This window comes from Rhinolophus hipposideros (genome assembly GCF_964194185.1).
Source record: "Rhinolophus hipposideros genome assembly, chromosome: 9".
In the NCBI taxonomy this organism is placed as follows: Eukaryota; Metazoa; Chordata; class Mammalia; order Chiroptera; family Rhinolophidae; genus Rhinolophus; species Rhinolophus hipposideros.
The window spans coordinates 66690386-66707487 of NC_138055.1; the positions used below are offsets into that span (position 1 = coordinate 66690386).

The 17102-nt window shown below is 39.5% G+C and overlaps 1 protein-coding gene across 3 annotated transcripts in view; it reads right to left on the reverse strand.

Moving 5' to 3' along the window:
• The window catches only part of PTPRB (protein tyrosine phosphatase receptor type B), a 124576-nt gene that overhangs the window by 21908 nt on the left and 85566 nt on the right, over positions 1-17102 (reverse strand). For all 3 annotated transcript variants that reach the window (XM_081060120.1, XM_081060119.1, XM_081060118.1), the window contains 2 exons: positions 15376-15619; positions 8247-8353 (listed from right to left, as the gene is read on the reverse strand). In XM_081060120.1, the coding sequence (XP_080916246.1) occupies positions 8247-8353; positions 15376-15619 (351 nt within the window). The remainder of the gene's footprint in view (positions 1-8246; positions 8354-15375; positions 15620-17102) is intronic.

Below are 17102 nucleotides of genomic sequence, written 5' to 3' on the forward strand. Positions count from 1 at the left end.
TGATAATGCCACTGGGAGTTTATGAACAGGTCAGGGTAGCCCGATTTTTGAACAATTTAATTGAAATAGAATTCACACGTCATACAATGTATCCATTTAAATTGTATAATTCAATGATTTTTAGTATAGTCACAGAGTTTTGCAAACATGATCACATTCATTTTATAACATTTTCATCATTCCCCTTCCCCCAAAGAAACTTCATGCCCCTTAGCCATCATTTTCTATTATTCCTTCTCCCTAACCCCTGGCAACAACTAATCTACTTTCTGTCTTCATAGATTCGCCTTTTCTGGACATTTCACATAAACTGAATCATAAGTAGGTGGTCTTCTGTGATTGGCTTCTTTCAAATAGCATAAAGTTTTAAAGGTTCATCCATATTGTAGCATTAATCAGTATTTCATTCTTTTTTATGGCTCAATAATATCCCATTGTATGGATATGTCAATTTTGTTTATCTAATCATCCATTGATGGATATTTGGGTTATTTCTATTTTTTTGTTATTATAAATAATGCTACCATGAACATCTGTTTACAAGTTTTTGTGTGGATGTATGGTTTCATTTCTCTTGGTTATATATCTAGGAGTGGAATTGTTGGGTTAGATGGTAACCCTAAGTTATGTTTTGAGGAACTGCAAAACTGTTTTTCAAAGCAGCTACACCATTTCAGTTTCATAAGCAATGTATATGGGTTCCAATTTCTCCATATTCTTGCTAAAACTTGTTGTCCTTTTTCTAAAAAAGATTTTTATTAAAATATAGCTAACATACAGCATTATATCATTTTCAGGTGTAAACAATAGTTATTCAACATTTATATACCTCAAGAAGCGATCACCACGATAAGTCCAGTCACCATCTAACACCCTACCACGCTATCACAGTGTTATTGATTATATTCTCCATGCTGTACATTACATCCCCATGATGTATTTGTTTTATACCTGGAAATTTGGACTTCTTATTCCCCTTCATCTTTTTCCCCCCTTTTAAATTTTTCAATTACAGTTGACATTCAGTATTATTTTATATTAGTTTCAGGTGTACAACATAGTGGCCCAACATTAATATAATTTAAGAAGTGACTCCCCATGATTAGTACCCAGCTGGTACTATACATAGTTATTGCCATATTATTGATTATATTCCCTATGCTTTACATCCCCATGACTATTTTCTAATTACCAATTTGTACTTAATGCCTTCACCTTTTTCAGCCTGTCCCCCAACCCTGCTTCCATCTATCACTCCAACATATCAAGTACCCATCGGACACTATACATAATTATTACAATATTATTGACTATATTCCTTATGCTATACCCTACATCTCCATGACTACTGTGTAACAACCAATTTGTACTCCTTAATCCCTTCCCCTTTTTCATCCATTCCCAGGCCCTCTCCTGTCTGGCAGTCATCAAAATGCCCTCTGTATCTTTGAGTGAGTTTGTTTCTGTTTTGTTTGTTTATTTTGTTCTTTAGATTCCACATAAAAGTGAAAACACATTGCATCTGTCTTTCTCTGTCTGACGTACTCCACTCAGCACAATACTCTCCAGGTCCATCCGTGCTGCTGCAGATGGTAAGAACCCATTCCCTTCCATACTCTTCCCTTCCGTAAGAGTATATGTATATACTCTCATTTTTATCCATTCTTCCATAGATGGACACCCAGGCTACTTCCACATCTTGGGCATTGTAAACAATACTACAATGAACATATGGAGGCACACATCCTCTCAAAGCAGCATTTTGGGTTTCTTCGACTAAATTCCCAGAAGTGGGATTACTAGGTCTTTCTTTGTGTCTTATTATAGCCTTTGTTTTAAAGTTTATTTTGTCTGTTATAAGTATTGCTACCACAGTTTTGTTTCTTTTTCCATTTTCATTTTCATGAAATAAATTTTTCCATCACTTAACTTTCTGTTTGTAGGTATCTCTCAATCTGAAGTGAGTTTCTTGTAGGCAGCATATGTAAGGATGTTATTTTCTTATCTATTCAGCCAGCCTATCTTTTGATTGGAGCATTTAATCCATTTACATTGAAGGTAATTGTTGATAGATATGTAGCTATTGTCATTTTATTATTCATATTTTTGATTTGTGTGTGTGTGTGTGTGTGTGTGTGTCTTAAAGAAATCCCTCTAATAATATACGTTTGGTGGTGAGGAACTCCGTTAGCTTTTTCTTGTCTGGGAAGCTCTTTATCTGTCCTTCAATTGTAAATAACAGCTTTGCTGGGTAGAGTAGTCTTGGTTGTAGGTCCTTGGTTCATTACTTTGAATATTTCTTGCTAATCCCTTCTGGCCTGCAAAGTTTCTGTTAAGAAATCAGCTGATAGTCTTATGGGGGCTCCCTTGTAGGTAGAACTAACTGCTTTTCTCTTGCTGCTATTAAGATTCTCTCTTTGTCTTTAACCTTTGCCATTTTAATTATGATGTGTCATGGTTTGGGCCTCTTTCGGTTCATCTTGTTTGGGACTCTCTGCACTTCCTGGATTTATATGTTTATATCCTTTGTCAGGTTAGGAAAAATTTCCATCATTATTTCTTCAAATAGGGTTTCAATTCTTGCTCTCACTCTTTTCCTTCTGGTACCACTAAAATGCCAATGTTGATATGCTTGATGTTTGCCCAGAGGCCCCTTAAACTCTCCCCATTTTTGTGGATTCTTTTTTCTTTTTGCTGTTCTAATTGGGTGTTTTATGCTACCTTATCTTCTAAATCAATCCTCTGCTTCCGCTAATCTACTATTGATTCCCTCTAACGTATTCTTCATTTAAGTTATTATAGTCTTTACTTCTGACTGGTTCTTTTTCATGTTTTCTATCTCCATTTTTATGTTTCCTATCTCTTTGTTGAAGTTCTCTCTGAGATCGCTGAGCATCCTCATAACCAGTTTGCAACACTGCATCTTGTAGATTGCTTATCCATTTTGTTTAGTTCTTTTTCTGGAGCTTTATTCTGTTCTTTTATTTGGGAAATGTTTCTTTGTCTCCCCATTTTGGCTGCCTCCCAAATGCTTGTTTTTATGTAGGGCTGCTAGGCCTCATGGTCTTAGTAGAATGGCCTGATGTAGTGGGTGTCATGTGGGACCCACTGGTGCAGTCTCCTTGGTCATCAGAGCCAGGTGCTCCAGGTGTGTTCCTTGTGTGGGTTATATGTGCCCACCTATTGTAGGTGAGACTTAATTTCTGTTTGCATGTCAATGAGAGGGATTAGCCCTAAGGCTGATTGGTTGTGAGGACTAGCTGTGACTATAGTGTAGGAGCTGTTGTGCAGGTGTGTCCTTTGGGTGGACTGTGTCCAGAGGCAGCCAGGTGATGCTCTGGCCTAGTCAGAAGCTGGTCCTGGGCCTGCCAGCCCCAGGGCCTCCTAGGAGGGGAATCATTGCAGGCGAAGTTCAGCCTCAGTCTCTGCCCTGCCCAGGGCCACCTGGTATGAGCCACAAAGCAATCTGCAGATGGCTGCTACCCACACTGTGCTTGGAGGTGACTTGAGAAGGGAAGCTGTATACCAAGGTTGGCTGCCACTATTGCCAGGCTTAGGACTGCTTAGCCAGAGGTTTGGGATATGCTGAAGGCAAATGCCGCTTGGTTGAGTTTTATGAATCTTTGAGAGATTTTAGGAAAGTCTACAGCATGAGCCAAGACAGGCTGTTTATATGGAAAAGCCACTGGAAGCGATTTGGGTGTACCTGAAAGTTGGGTGGGGTGTAGTCTCAGGGAATCAGTAGGGCGGGGCAGATGAAAGATGATAGCCAGTTTGATGGAGACTCAGGGCGTCTGCATGTATGTGCATGCAGGGATGGGGAGGGCTCAAGAAATAAACAATGGCTTCTGCCAGCTCCTCTGCCAGGGCGAAAGCTGCCCGTCCAGCCCTCATCCTGAAGCCAGACAACTCAGTTCCTCCCCATATGTCCCTGGCATCTTTTGAGCTGCTGCCCCAGCGTTGGAACTCAGAGCGAGTGAGTCCATCAGCAAGTAAGTCCATGTGGGGTCCCTTTAAAAGGAGTGTCTGGGAGTGCAGCCACCCTCCATCTCACATGGCCATAATCTCTGCTGGTTTTCAAAGCCAGAAATTATGGGGACTTCTCTTCCCATCACTGAAACCCTGGGTTGGGGAGGGGCAGAGACCCCTTGCTCCTCAGGGGGACCTCTGAAGCCAAGTCATCCCTCCCATGCTGGTGTGGGACCAGACCAGTCTGCATCTCTGCCCCTCCTACCAGTCTCGAGGTGGCTGTTTCTGTATGTCTATAGTTGTAGGTTCAGCTAGAATTCAGGTGATATTCTATAATTTGGTTGTAACTGATCTGGTCCTGAGAGGAGGTGAGAATAGCGTTTACCTATTCCGCCATCTTGACTGGAAATCTTGTTACTGTCTATTTGATTACAGCCATCCTAGTGGGTGTGAAATGGTATCTCATGGTTTTGATTTGTATTTTCCTAATGACTAATCATTTTGAGACTCTTTTCATATGTTTATTGGACAGTTGTAGTATCTTCTTTGGAGAAATGTCTATTCACATCCTTTACTTGTCTTTTTTATTATTGAGTTGCAAGGTAAAGTTATTTACATATTCTGGATGTTCAAACCTTACCAGATATATGATTGGCAAATAGTCTCTCCCATTCTGTGGGTTGTCTTTTTACTTTCTTTAGGGTCTCCTTTGAAGTACAAAAGTTTTCAATTTTGATTAAGTCCCATTTATCTATTTGTTGTTGTTTTTGTTCTTGCTTGTGCTTTTGGTGTCATATCTAAGAAACCATTTCCTAATCAAGTTCACAAAGATTTATTCCTAGGTTTTCTTTTAAATGTATTATTGTTTTAGCTCTTACATTTAGGTCTATGAAGTAGCCTATTTTTGAAGTTTCATTTTAAGCCTGTGGATTTGTTTATTCAATGTTGCTTTTCAAGACTCATCAAATTAACACAATCATATTTCTTTTAATGTGGTTAATATTCTTTTTTTTGTATATATGTTTACTATCTCCCTTTACTAGATTATATAGATTTTTGTTGTATAACTGTATCTCAAAGAGGAAACTATTGTGTTTACAAAGCCCCTACTTACATTAAATTATAAGCAAACACATCTAAATCCTCTTAATTGTGTTCTGATCACTTTTTTGGTATGAAAAGTGGGAGATTATCCTTATATTTGGCATAGATAGATGGAAGTGTTTGTGAGGCTGAGTCATTTTTTGTCATCCAGCATGACAGACTGTTTTAGCTATAAAGAAGAACTTACTGAGACCAAGCCTTGTGAAACACTGGCTACAGGAAAAGGCTGTGATACATAATGGTATCAAGGAACAACATATTGAAAAATGATGCTATTCTTAGCCTGATAGAAATATTCCAAAGCAGTGCAGTACAGAGGTTAAGGATTCAGGCAGAAAAGTGTCAGCTATCTTTCCCAGCTCTACTAGGCTTTATTTAGCATGGTCAACAAAGGTCTTCTTGATAAGAGGACACTTGCACAGAAATCTGAGTTACTTAAATTCTTGGTGCCTCAGGTCCTCTGCTTTAAAACGGGGATGATATAGAGCACCCTAAAGTTTCCACCAAAATACTATTAGAACTAATAGAGGAATTCAGTAAAGTAGCAAGATACAAAGTTAATATTCAGAAATTGGTTGCATTTTTATACACCAAAAATGAACTATCAGAAAGAGAAATTAAGAAAACAACCCCATTTATAATTGCATAAAAAAACTCCCACAACCTAGGAATAAATTTAGCCAAAGAGGTTAAATTATAAGACATAGAAGAAAACTATAAGACATAGAAGAAAGAAATCAAAGAAGATACAAATAAATGGAAGGCTATACTAGGAAGAATTAACATTGTTAAAATGTCCGTTCTACCCAAAGCAATCTATAGATGCAGTGCAATCCCTATCAAAATACCAATGGCATTTTTTTTACAGAACTAGAAATAATCCTAAAATTTATATGGAACCACAAAAGACCCTGAACAGCCACAGCAATCTTGAGAAAGAAGAACAAAGTTGGAGGTATCAAACTACCTGATATCAAACTGTACTATAAGGCTACAGTAATCAAAACAGCATGGTACTGGCATAAAAACAGACACACAGATCAATGGAACAGAATAGAGAGCCCAGAAATAAACTCATGCCTATACGATCAATTAATCTATGACAAAGGAAGCAAGAATATACAATGGGGTGAAGAGAGTCTATTCAACAAATGGTACTGGGAGAGCTGGACAGATACATGCAAAAAAATGAAACTGGACCTCCTTATTATTCCATATACAAGAATAAACTCAACGTGGATTAAAGACTTAAATGTAAGACCTGAAACCATGAAACTCCTAGAAGAAAACATAAGCAATAAACTCTCTGACATTGCTCTTAGTAATATTTTTTGTAATATATCTCCTTGGGCAAGGGAAACAAAAGAAAAAAAAATAACAAACGGGACTACATCAAACTAAAGAGTTTATGCAGAACAAAGGGAACAATCAACTAAATGAAAAAAAGCTATCAATTGGGAAAAGATATTCACTAGTGATACATACAATAAGGGGTTAATACCCAAAATTTATAAAGAACTCATGCAACTTTACACCAAAAAAATAAATAAATGTACAATCCAATTAAAAAATGGGCAGAGGACCTGAATAGACATTTCTCCAAAGAAAACATAGAGATGGCCAATAGACATATCAAAAAAATGCACAATGTCACTAATTATCAGAGGAATGCAAATTAAAACCACAATGAAATACCGTTTGACTCCTGTCAGAATGGCTATCATCAATAAATCAAGTGGTGAAAATCTTACCTCATGCACTGTTGGTAAGATTGCAAATTGGTACAGCCATTATGGAAAACAGTATGGAGATTCCTCAAAAATTGAAAATAGAATTACCTTATGATCCAGCAATTCTACTTCTGGGTATTTATCCGAAGAAATCCAAACACTAATTCGGAAGGAAATATACACCCCTATGTTTACTGCAGCATTATTTACAATAACCAAGATATGGAAGCAACATAAGTGTCCATCAATAGACCACTGGATAAAGAAGATGTGGTACATTTACCCAATGGAGTATTACCTGGTCATAAAAACGAATGAACTCTTACCCTTTGCGACAACATGGAAGCTCCTATAGGGTATTATGCTAAATGAAATGAGTCAGACAGAGAAAGACAAATATCGTATGATCTCACTTATATGTGGAATCTAAAGAACAAAATAAACAAACAATGAAAACAGAAACTGACTTATAGATACAGAGGATAAACTGATGGCTGCCAGATGGGAGGCGGGTGGGAGGCAGGATGAAAAAGATGAAGGGATTAAGAAGTACAAGTTGGTAATTATAAAATAGCCACAGAGATGTAAAGTACAGCATAGGGAATATAGTCAATGAGATTGTTAACTCTGCATGGTGCCAGATGGGTCCTGGACTGATTGGGGGATCACTTTGTAAATTATGTGACTGTCTGACCAGTGTGATGTATACCTGAAACTAATATAAAATAATTTTAGATGTCAAGCATAATTGAAATATAAAATAATAAAAATAAATTTAAAAAATGGGGATGATAATAGTATCTACCTCAAAAGGTTGTAGTCAGGTTTGGATAAACTATTAGATATACTATGCTTAAAACTGTACCTCCACAGAGAAGGTGACCAGTAAATATAAATCTATTATTACTCAGGCTTTCCCTCTCATACATAAGAGAAGTTTCATAAATTTATGTAAACATTTTTTATAGTGTAAAAACAACATATAACAAGCAAAAGGAAAAGTCATCTGTAATCCCACTACCTTGAGGTATTCATTGTTAATACTGTGGTCTTTTTTGTTCTTTTTTTCTATGCATTTCTACACATACGCATATATACTTTCCCTCTTATGACTGAAAGGCTTTCATATGTCCTTATATTTTGACCTATACAGGCTCTTCGTTTGAATGTTTTTCACCCAATATTTAAAAAAAATTCATCTTTAATAGAAAAAACATTATGGCACTTCCACCTTTTCTAGATTAATCCCCTTTCAATCCATTCTCTGACAGAAGTTTTACAATTCCTCTAATCCACATCAACCCATAATCACACAAAGATTAAATTTCAAGTGGAAATAAATGTTCCCCTCACCATCAGCCAAGTTAGCAGACCTCTCCACTAGAGGCCCTTGTAACTTGGTGGTTGGTAGAAGAGGCGCATAGACGGAAAGGTTAGCCTTACCTGACTCAGTGGTGATAGGCAAAGAGAAAAATGTGTCTGAATAGAGTGGCTTTGTGAATTCTTTCAGGTCCTCATCAAATAGCTGTGTAAAAGCCCGAATGCTGATTCTGGAAAGAAAACAGATTTATTTACGCATAAATTAGTGGCTGACCACAGTAGGGCTGGCTAAAAAATGTATTCAAGGAGAAACAGGGTGGGCACCTGTCAATGAGTAGGCAGGGTAGCATATGAATCATGGAATCAGAAGAATTATAGGTTCTTTCATTCATTCATTCATTCATTCATCAAATATTTATGGAACCCCTACTGTGTGCCAGTTCCTGTTCCAGGAGCTGGATATACTACCAGGAACAAAAATAAAGTCACTAATATCCCAGAAGTTAAACTTTTATGGAAGAAGTCAGATTAAAAAATATGCCAAATATATATTTTATGGTGATATGTACCATAAAGAAGAAAGCAGCAGAGTAGGGGAGATGGAAAGAAACGGGTAAAGAGCATGTGGGACTGCTTTATTCAGCATGGTCAACGAAGGTCTCCTTGATAAAAGGATACTAACACAGAAATCTGAGGAAAGGGAGGGAGGGAGTCGTGCCTGCATTCTGGGCAGGTAAAAGGCTCTGAGGCAGAAACATGCCTGCGTGCAAGGAGGCCAGAAGGGCTGAAGCACAGGAAAGGAGGGAGGGAGTGGTAGGAGATGCAGATGGGGTCCGACCATGTAAGACCCAGGAGGTCACGGTGAGGATTTGGCTTTTGTTCTGTGAAACACAGAAAGCCACTGGAGGGTGTTACCAGGATCACTCTGGCTGCTGCGGAATGGAGAATACACAGAAGGGACAATGGCAAAAGAGCTACCAGCTGGAGGGTATTGCAGTAGCCAAATGGGGAGTGCTGGCTTGGACCAGAATGTAGTGGTATTGGTAGTGACAAGTGTGGGATATTTCAAAGAAAAGAGCGGAAAGATTTGCTGATGGATGTGGAGTATGAAAGGGTGGAATCAAGGATGACTCTGCACGTTGTGGCTGAGGAACAACTGGAAGAATGGAGGTGCCATTTACCAACATCAAGGAGGAGAACATTGAGGTGTTTGCGAAGATACAGAGCTCCATTGTGGGGCCAGTAATTCTGAGGTTCCCATTAGCGCAGTCAAATTGGTCAAATATCAGTATTGTTAGTATTATTGTTATTGTGGCTATTGTTTTTTTAATATTACATATACAAATTAAATTTTGCTTTGAACATTACAAGTAAAATTATATATCTTCCCATCTTTTTTGCACTAGGTATTTTTTAAAAAGCACTAGGTATATTTTGCACTAGGTATTATCTAAAAATATTTTAATATTATTGTCGTCATAAAAATTGATTAAACACCTTCATTATGTTTAATTGCTGGGTATAATGAGATACATGTCACTCCTCTTAAAAACTAGGAAAACCATATCAATAAATAAGGCAAATAGTAAAAGAAGAAAGCATATATTAAATTGTAAAAGAGGAATACTGGAAATCAGAGGAAACTGCATGTTTGGGCATAAGGAGATGGCATGGCCTGGAGCACAGCGTTCCAAGTGGGGGAACAGTGTGAAATCAAATGGAAGAGCCAGCAAAGGGCCAGCTGGGAGCCGAGTGGTCCATTAAGAGACTACAGTGATACTGTAGGCCAAGAACATGGTGCCCTGGCCTGGGGCAGTGGCAATGAGAACAGAAAAAAGACTGAAGGGCACTGAGAAGGAGGGATGACATAGGGCTTCGCCTGAAGAGGAGAAGGGAAGAATCAAAGATGGTTCTGAGATTTGAGCTCAGGTCATTTGGGAGAAAAACGGCATCACCGATAGAAATGGGAGTTAGACTAGGGAAGGAGGAGGAGCTTTGCTTCAGCTATATTGGATTTGGAGTGACAGTGAGATCGATTTAGAATTCTTCAGCTGACATTTGGAGTTACTCCAGTCACCCAGACAGGAGAGCTGCTGAGGTGGCTGTCCATGACCCCATGTGGGATGGTGACTGGAGATGAGCTGGCCCTAATTCAATAAGCAGGCAAAGTGCAGCTCTTAAAATACAGAATTGCAACCTCAGCCTGGATGCGAAGCTTACCGTCCCCATTACAGGGCCTAAGTCTCATGCTCGCTGGGTGAGTCAGGTCCAGTCTGGAGGGCTGCACTCAATTTCTGGGGACATATTTTAGGAAGCATTAGAGATCATTTGAAGTGATAGACCAGGGTGACGACAGAAAAGACTTAGAGGGACATGAGAGTTGATTTCAGATTTAAGGAAGGCTGCCCCATAGAAGAGGAAACAGACATTATTTTTCGTCTTGAAGGGAAAACTGAGCTCAGTAGGATGAAGTAACAGAGGTGTAGTTTAGGAGCACAAAGTCACCTTCTAACATCTAGAGGATGAGCTGCCACATAGATGGTTGTTGAAGGGCTTTAAGCAGAGGCTGGAGGAGAACCAGCTCTCAGGGAAGCTGCAGGACAGTATTGCTGCACCAAGTTCAAGACCAGCTTGGTTCACCTCTTGAGTTCTTTCTATCTTGAGATTCTGAGATTGTAGGTTTACTGAGAGTATCAGACTTGGTTTATATGGGAAAACTTTTTCTAGTGTTAATTTAAATCTATGAAAGTGAAAGGAAGACTCCTTTTTCCTTTTCTGTTTTTTTAAAAAATCTGTATTTGTTGAACCCAGAAGTATCTGAGCATGTCCTGTAACAATGCAGAAGCAGAAACAGGCAGAGAAAATTGTTCTGACCCTCTATTGCCTCCTTCTAACTCATGCCCAGGTCCAAGTGTGGTCTTATAAAATGAACAAGATAATATCGATCAAGATAATACTGATCTCTAAAGACACTTTCCAAAGGTTGTTGTATTAGGAATAACAGACTTGATTGAAATATTGAAATATTGTGAGATGTCCCCAAAAGGTAACCAGCAGTCAGCACATGTTAAGTGGGAAGGTAAGGAGATGGTGTGTGTTGCTAATGTATTGTACCTTTGGAAATTTAAAGGAGTCTCTCTGATCATAAGCCTTTCTTATATTTGTATAGTGATTTGTAAGTGTGAAAGAACTTGTACAAACATGGTTTTATTTGATCGTCTCCAACCTCTCCAATATAAGGAAGCTTATTATATTACTTTAGTAATTCAGAACTTGAAGCTTGGAGAGAGTCCATGTCTCATTCAAGATTACAGAGAAAGCTGGTGAAAGAAAACCAAAGTCTGTATTTTCTGATTCCCAGTCCAGATGTCCTTATTCTACTTCCTCTTGGCTTAATTTTGGTTTAATAGCAATAATTTCTGTTGGAGGGATTATAAAAAGGGCCCAGGCTAGGAAGCAAAGGGTCTGAGGCCCAGTTCTCTCTTTGTCGTTGATTAATTGAATGGTCCCCAAACTTCTTTATGCCTCAGTTTCCTCATTTGTAAAATAAAAGCATTGGCTATGACCACCTTGATATATTCTTCTCTGGAATTCTAGGATTCACAGGTGCAAATGCAAAGTATGAAATGGATCTAGATGAGTAAGAACATTTAGGGACCCAGGAGGGAGACAATGATCTTGTACAGGCTCGGCTTAACATTAGCGGGCCCTCAGGAACTCTGCCCTTAGAACCCTTTCCCACAATGGACACCACAACCACATTCCCTACTGCACCACTTAGCACTCATCCAGAATCCTGTTCCATCCTATCTTCTTGGTCTTGTCTTCCCGGCTACCTCTTTTTAAGCCCCCCAGCCCTGCTTGAAACAAGACCATTTGCTCTTCTCTAAACAATCTGTGTATTTTCACCTCTGCACGTTGACTCTTTCTGTTCCCTCCGCCTGAATCTCCTCCTGTCCTTATCTCCATATTTTCAAATCCTTCCCTACTTTTTAATGCCCAGGTAACATAATACCTCCCATGAGAAGCCCTTGAACCTTCACAGCATTTATTTACCTCCCTCCCTCTTATGTCCTTCAGCATTTCTGCTAATATTTTACAGACATGTCTTCTTTCTCTTTGAAAGCATATATTAAATTGTTCTCATTATAAACTCCTTGAAGGCAGGCGCTCCACCTTATTGACCTTTCTATCCCCCACAGCACCTGGCCAGGTACCTTTCACAGAGGAGGCCCATGTATTGAATATATTATAAGTGTGATAAATATAATTATACGAATAAGATTATTTTAATGAATAGATTATTTAATAGTACCCTGGGCACCTCACATGTGTGCAGAATCAGAAAATTCTATAGCACAGAGTTAGAGATCATGTGGTTTAATATCCTTCATTTGAGGAAAACGAGGTCAAGAGAAGCTGATTTACCTGCCCATGGTCACATTGCTATTCTATTTAGAATAGAAACAAAACCAAATCAGCACTTTCTCAATCTCTAAACTGCCTCTCACCCTTCATGTTCTGCCCTTTCTCTTCCCATAGGAAACAATGTTAATTATACAACCGGATCATAGAAACACAACGAATGGGAACACATAGTGGCTGACGTAATAAATTTACAGAGTAGCATTTCCTATTTCTTTTCCATCCTATTTTCACCTTTTCCGTGTTCTTTCCTTTGCACCTATTCTCTCTGGAAAAAAGATGCCTGATCGCATCGAGGGTCTCTGAGGTGATTATAAGTTAAGGCGATGGAACCGACGGCCCTGAGCCAGGGTCAGCAGCCCCCCACACAGGAGGCCACTTAACATGTGCTTCTCCCTCATGCTGTGAAAGGCTGAGCCTCCTCTTATTGAGCGCTTTCCTGGCATGCTTTTCACAGGACTCAACCAGATGTATATTGGAGCAATACAGGAAAGCCGTGTCCAATAAAACAAATATATTTAATCAGCATGAGCTGATTAAGCTACAATAAGAATAATAAGCTACAATAAGAATGTGTAACTTTTCATAGAGCATCTTGGATCTTTCCCTTATTTGTTCACATTTAATAAGCACCTCCTTGGTGCCAGGTACTTGCCATATTGTTTCATAATCAATGTCACGTCTATTTCCTCTGTTAGGCTGTGAACTCTCCACGTGTAGTGAAGAGGGTAGGTGAATAAACAAAGGGTTAAAAGCCACTGGTAAATGAAGGATTAGAGAAATGTACGGACTGGGTGCTGTGGAAATAGAGCTGAGGGCGCAATTGCCCAGCCGTGGGTTGACAGGGGTGGTGTGGGGCTAGTTGAGGTTTGATCTGGCTTTTGAACTGTCTGAAGGAATTCATCAGTCAGATAAGGGAGTGGCAGGCATCCCAAATAGAGTGAAAAGAATGTGCGAAGGCTCAGAGGTATAAGAGAGCCATGTCCTATTCAATGGAACTCCAAGGAGTGAGGAGTAGCAAAAGGGCAGGGTGTATTTGGGGCAAGTGGTAGGAGACAAAGCTAGTGAGGCAGGTGGGAGGGGAAAGGTGAGAGCTTTGAGTGCCCTGCTCTGGATCTTCACTTACTCCTAAAAGAGAACAGAAACCACTAAGGAAGACCTTAATGTAGAAGGGACATGACTAGGTTTGATCGATTCCCCAGGACAACATCGTAATGTTTTGCAGATGAGAAAAATGATTATAGAACTGAAATGTTGTTTACAAGGTAATGCTGTTTAAAAATGGTAGCACTGGAATTCAAGTGCCAGGGCTCTCCCTAGGGCCCTGGTGGCTATTATGGACAGGAAAGAACGTGCTGGGAGACGGGTAGGCTCTGGTCTAGATGGGAACTGTCTATAGCTTCCTATTTTCTTTCTCTGAAATTATAGTGATGAATCATCATCACTCTTCTCTCATAAAGTAAACGACCAAACAAACAAAAACAGCCTCAACTTTCCAACTCACAAAGACAAAAAAAAGTCTCCTGGGGAGACTTTTGCTCAAATGTTTTGGAGCTAAAGTGACTAAGGAGCTTTAAGTGACTAAGAATCAAGCCATCTCTTGATTCTTATAGAAAATGAAGGATTCCAGTGTTCTGATCGCTCATATTTCTCCTTTGTTCTGTCACCTCTTTCAGATAGACTCAGATGGTCTCTTCTTGAAGTAAACATCATTAGTAAGTTTGCACATGTTTATTCTGGAGGTGCAACCTTGGCTGGGGGGGCAATATTATTTTTGTGGCGAGTTCTGGGCAGAGGTAGCTACACAGAGATCCTGCCCAAAGTGAGCACTCAGTTTTAGGACAACCATTAACCTGACTTTGTTGATAATGAGGGAAGAGCTAAGAATGCTTTCAGGTGTGATGTCAGGTCACTGTCTTCTTTTGGAGCTGATGGAAAAGTTTCTGGGAGACTCAGGGGTGATTCTCAAAAGTTGTAAGAGTCAGTAAGACCTAGTCAGGAATGGTCACTGGCCCATAAAGAACCTGACTGGCTGTCATACTGGCTGGATATGAGCTCTGGGAATACACAATAGAGAAGGTACATCCTAACAGAAGTACTAATATCAAATGCCTGTATCCTTATCCAAGACACCAGCATAGGTTCTCTTTCTCTTGAAAACCCTGGTTTGGGATACTATATACTTCTGCTTATACCTGCTTTCTGGGGAGCACAGTGCAGACCAAGGGCTCTGCCAGCTCCTACAGTGGGGAGGGCCTGTTGGCTGCAGTAGTGCTTCCTGGGACCAAACCAAACAGCTGCTCCTGTTCATCTGCCATCTTAGGGTGAGGAAAGGTGCCTCTCATTCATTCAGGGACTTTCTCCTCAAAGTCCCATCTGGACCAAAGAGCACTTTTGTCTTTTTATGCCTTAGAAGGTAAATAAAAAAGTGTAATTTGAGTCCTCACTAAAAGTGGAAGATAAAACCTCACATTTCTTGGGTCTCTCTAAACTCAATCTTTCTATTTGGACACTTTTATAATCGTTGACCTGGGAAATGATTTGACTTGTACTGAAGAAGTTTTAGGAGAAAGAACAATCTATTAAGAAACTTCAATCCTTCACATAATGAATTAGAGCTTTTGCTCTGTGCTCAAGGTCCTTTTTACACATTACCCGTGAATGGAGGCAGGGACACAACTGTTATAAATTACCCAGGAAAATGTAGAGCGTACTTGTAACGTAGGTGATTAATCTACAGGAGTTCATGTGCAACAGGGGCCCAGACAGCTGAGTGCCTAGTAATGTAGCACGTCCCTTCTAGCAAAATGATGGCAATATATCTAACCTGTAGGCAGTGCGTGGCTTCAGCGGTCCGTCACAGAATTTTTGCTGATTGGGATCACATTTTCCACCCAGGCTCTCCATCTCTGCTCCAAGCTTAATGTTAAAACTCTTGGAGTTGCTGTCAGGACTTTCGGCACATTTACTGGCAAAATAATCAGTCTGGTACACTCGAATGGAGGCATTCTGTCTGTATTCCAGGTAGGAGGGCAGAGGGTGCTGTTGTTCTGGCTTCAGCTCATCACTGCCTGAAGGGAGAAAACCCACAGTGAAGGACTGACTTTCTTGTGACTTCAGTGATTTCTGCCTTGGTTTCCAAGTCTGCCTCCTTACCCACTCTCTCTGGTCATCCCCAGAGTGTAGAATCTGGGATCTCAAAGGATGCTGTGAAATTCTCCCAGTGAAATTAATTTAATTCACTTTTTCTATAATAGTTATAAATAAATAAAGTATATAGAAACAAAATCACACACATATATACTATATCTGCACACATATTACACTATCACTTTTTTCGGAAATAAAATGTGTGTGTGAAAGGGAACCTCATTAAATCAAATGATATCGTGTCCTTAAACTCCAGAAAGTTGAATATTCCCCATTTTGAGAGTCAGGACACTCAATAAACTCTCTCCCTTGCCAATAACCATTGTAGCTGAGTTTAATAAGGAAATCCCTATGACTAGGGAAATAGGGAGAAGATAAGAGAAATCAAGTCCAAGGTCAGAGCAGTTGCCCCATCAGCACGCTCCATGTGTCACACCCAGTCTGATAACTGCTTCGAGTACAGCTCTCTGTTATCTTGAGTACAGTTTAATATTGGCTTGAAGTTGGTCCCTCGTGCAGAACATTTCCCAGAACTCTTCCCCTGTCCACCCAGTCTGCTGTGTGTTTTGGCACTGCAAACCAGTTTTGATGTTGGCTGGAGGAAAGCATAATTAGGAAGATAAATATTTATGGAGATCGGATGCCATTTACAAAGAACTTCAAGCATTGATATGGTAGGGTTTCATCACATCCTAGACCCTTGTTTAATAACATTTACTCAAAATGAGATCTTGGAAATGCTATCTTGTTGGCAGTAGTTGAAAAGGAATGTAGCCTTTAGGATGAGCATATATGCTATAAATGACATTTATGTGAGATGGATTGTTATCTTAGATCACCAGGAGAGCACAGCCCATCTTCAATAATTGAAACCACATGGCTGCTTTCTGGGGTACGACTTCTTTTTCGCCACTGCCTTATATTCGCATAGTAAAACATTATCTACATTGCAGCCTACTTAAATCTAAAGTCTCTCCACAGTTCACCAATTTACCTCTAATTATGAGGTGTGAGGAAATCTGGGATATACCATGACCCTTGAAGTTATTTAATTAATTATGCATGCCCAGCTTTAGTACAATTAAATAAAATGTAAATGCACATAGACTGAAAGATACCCAGTGAGACTAAAATACTGCTCAGCTCCAGCATTTGTCAGGTTTAAAGTTTCTCATTGCCCACAAATGGTTTAAAATAATCAAGGATGCTTAAGAAACTCATGTGAAGCACCTTAAACAATTTTGAGAAGACATGCAAAATATATTAATGCCATTCTAGACACAAACATCTATTTTGGAGAAATAACACACAAGACCTCCATTTCAAATACACTTACAGACATGTGTGCTTCCCAAATACAACACTCCTGCAGATGGTTTGGCAAATGCTGATATATATAATAAG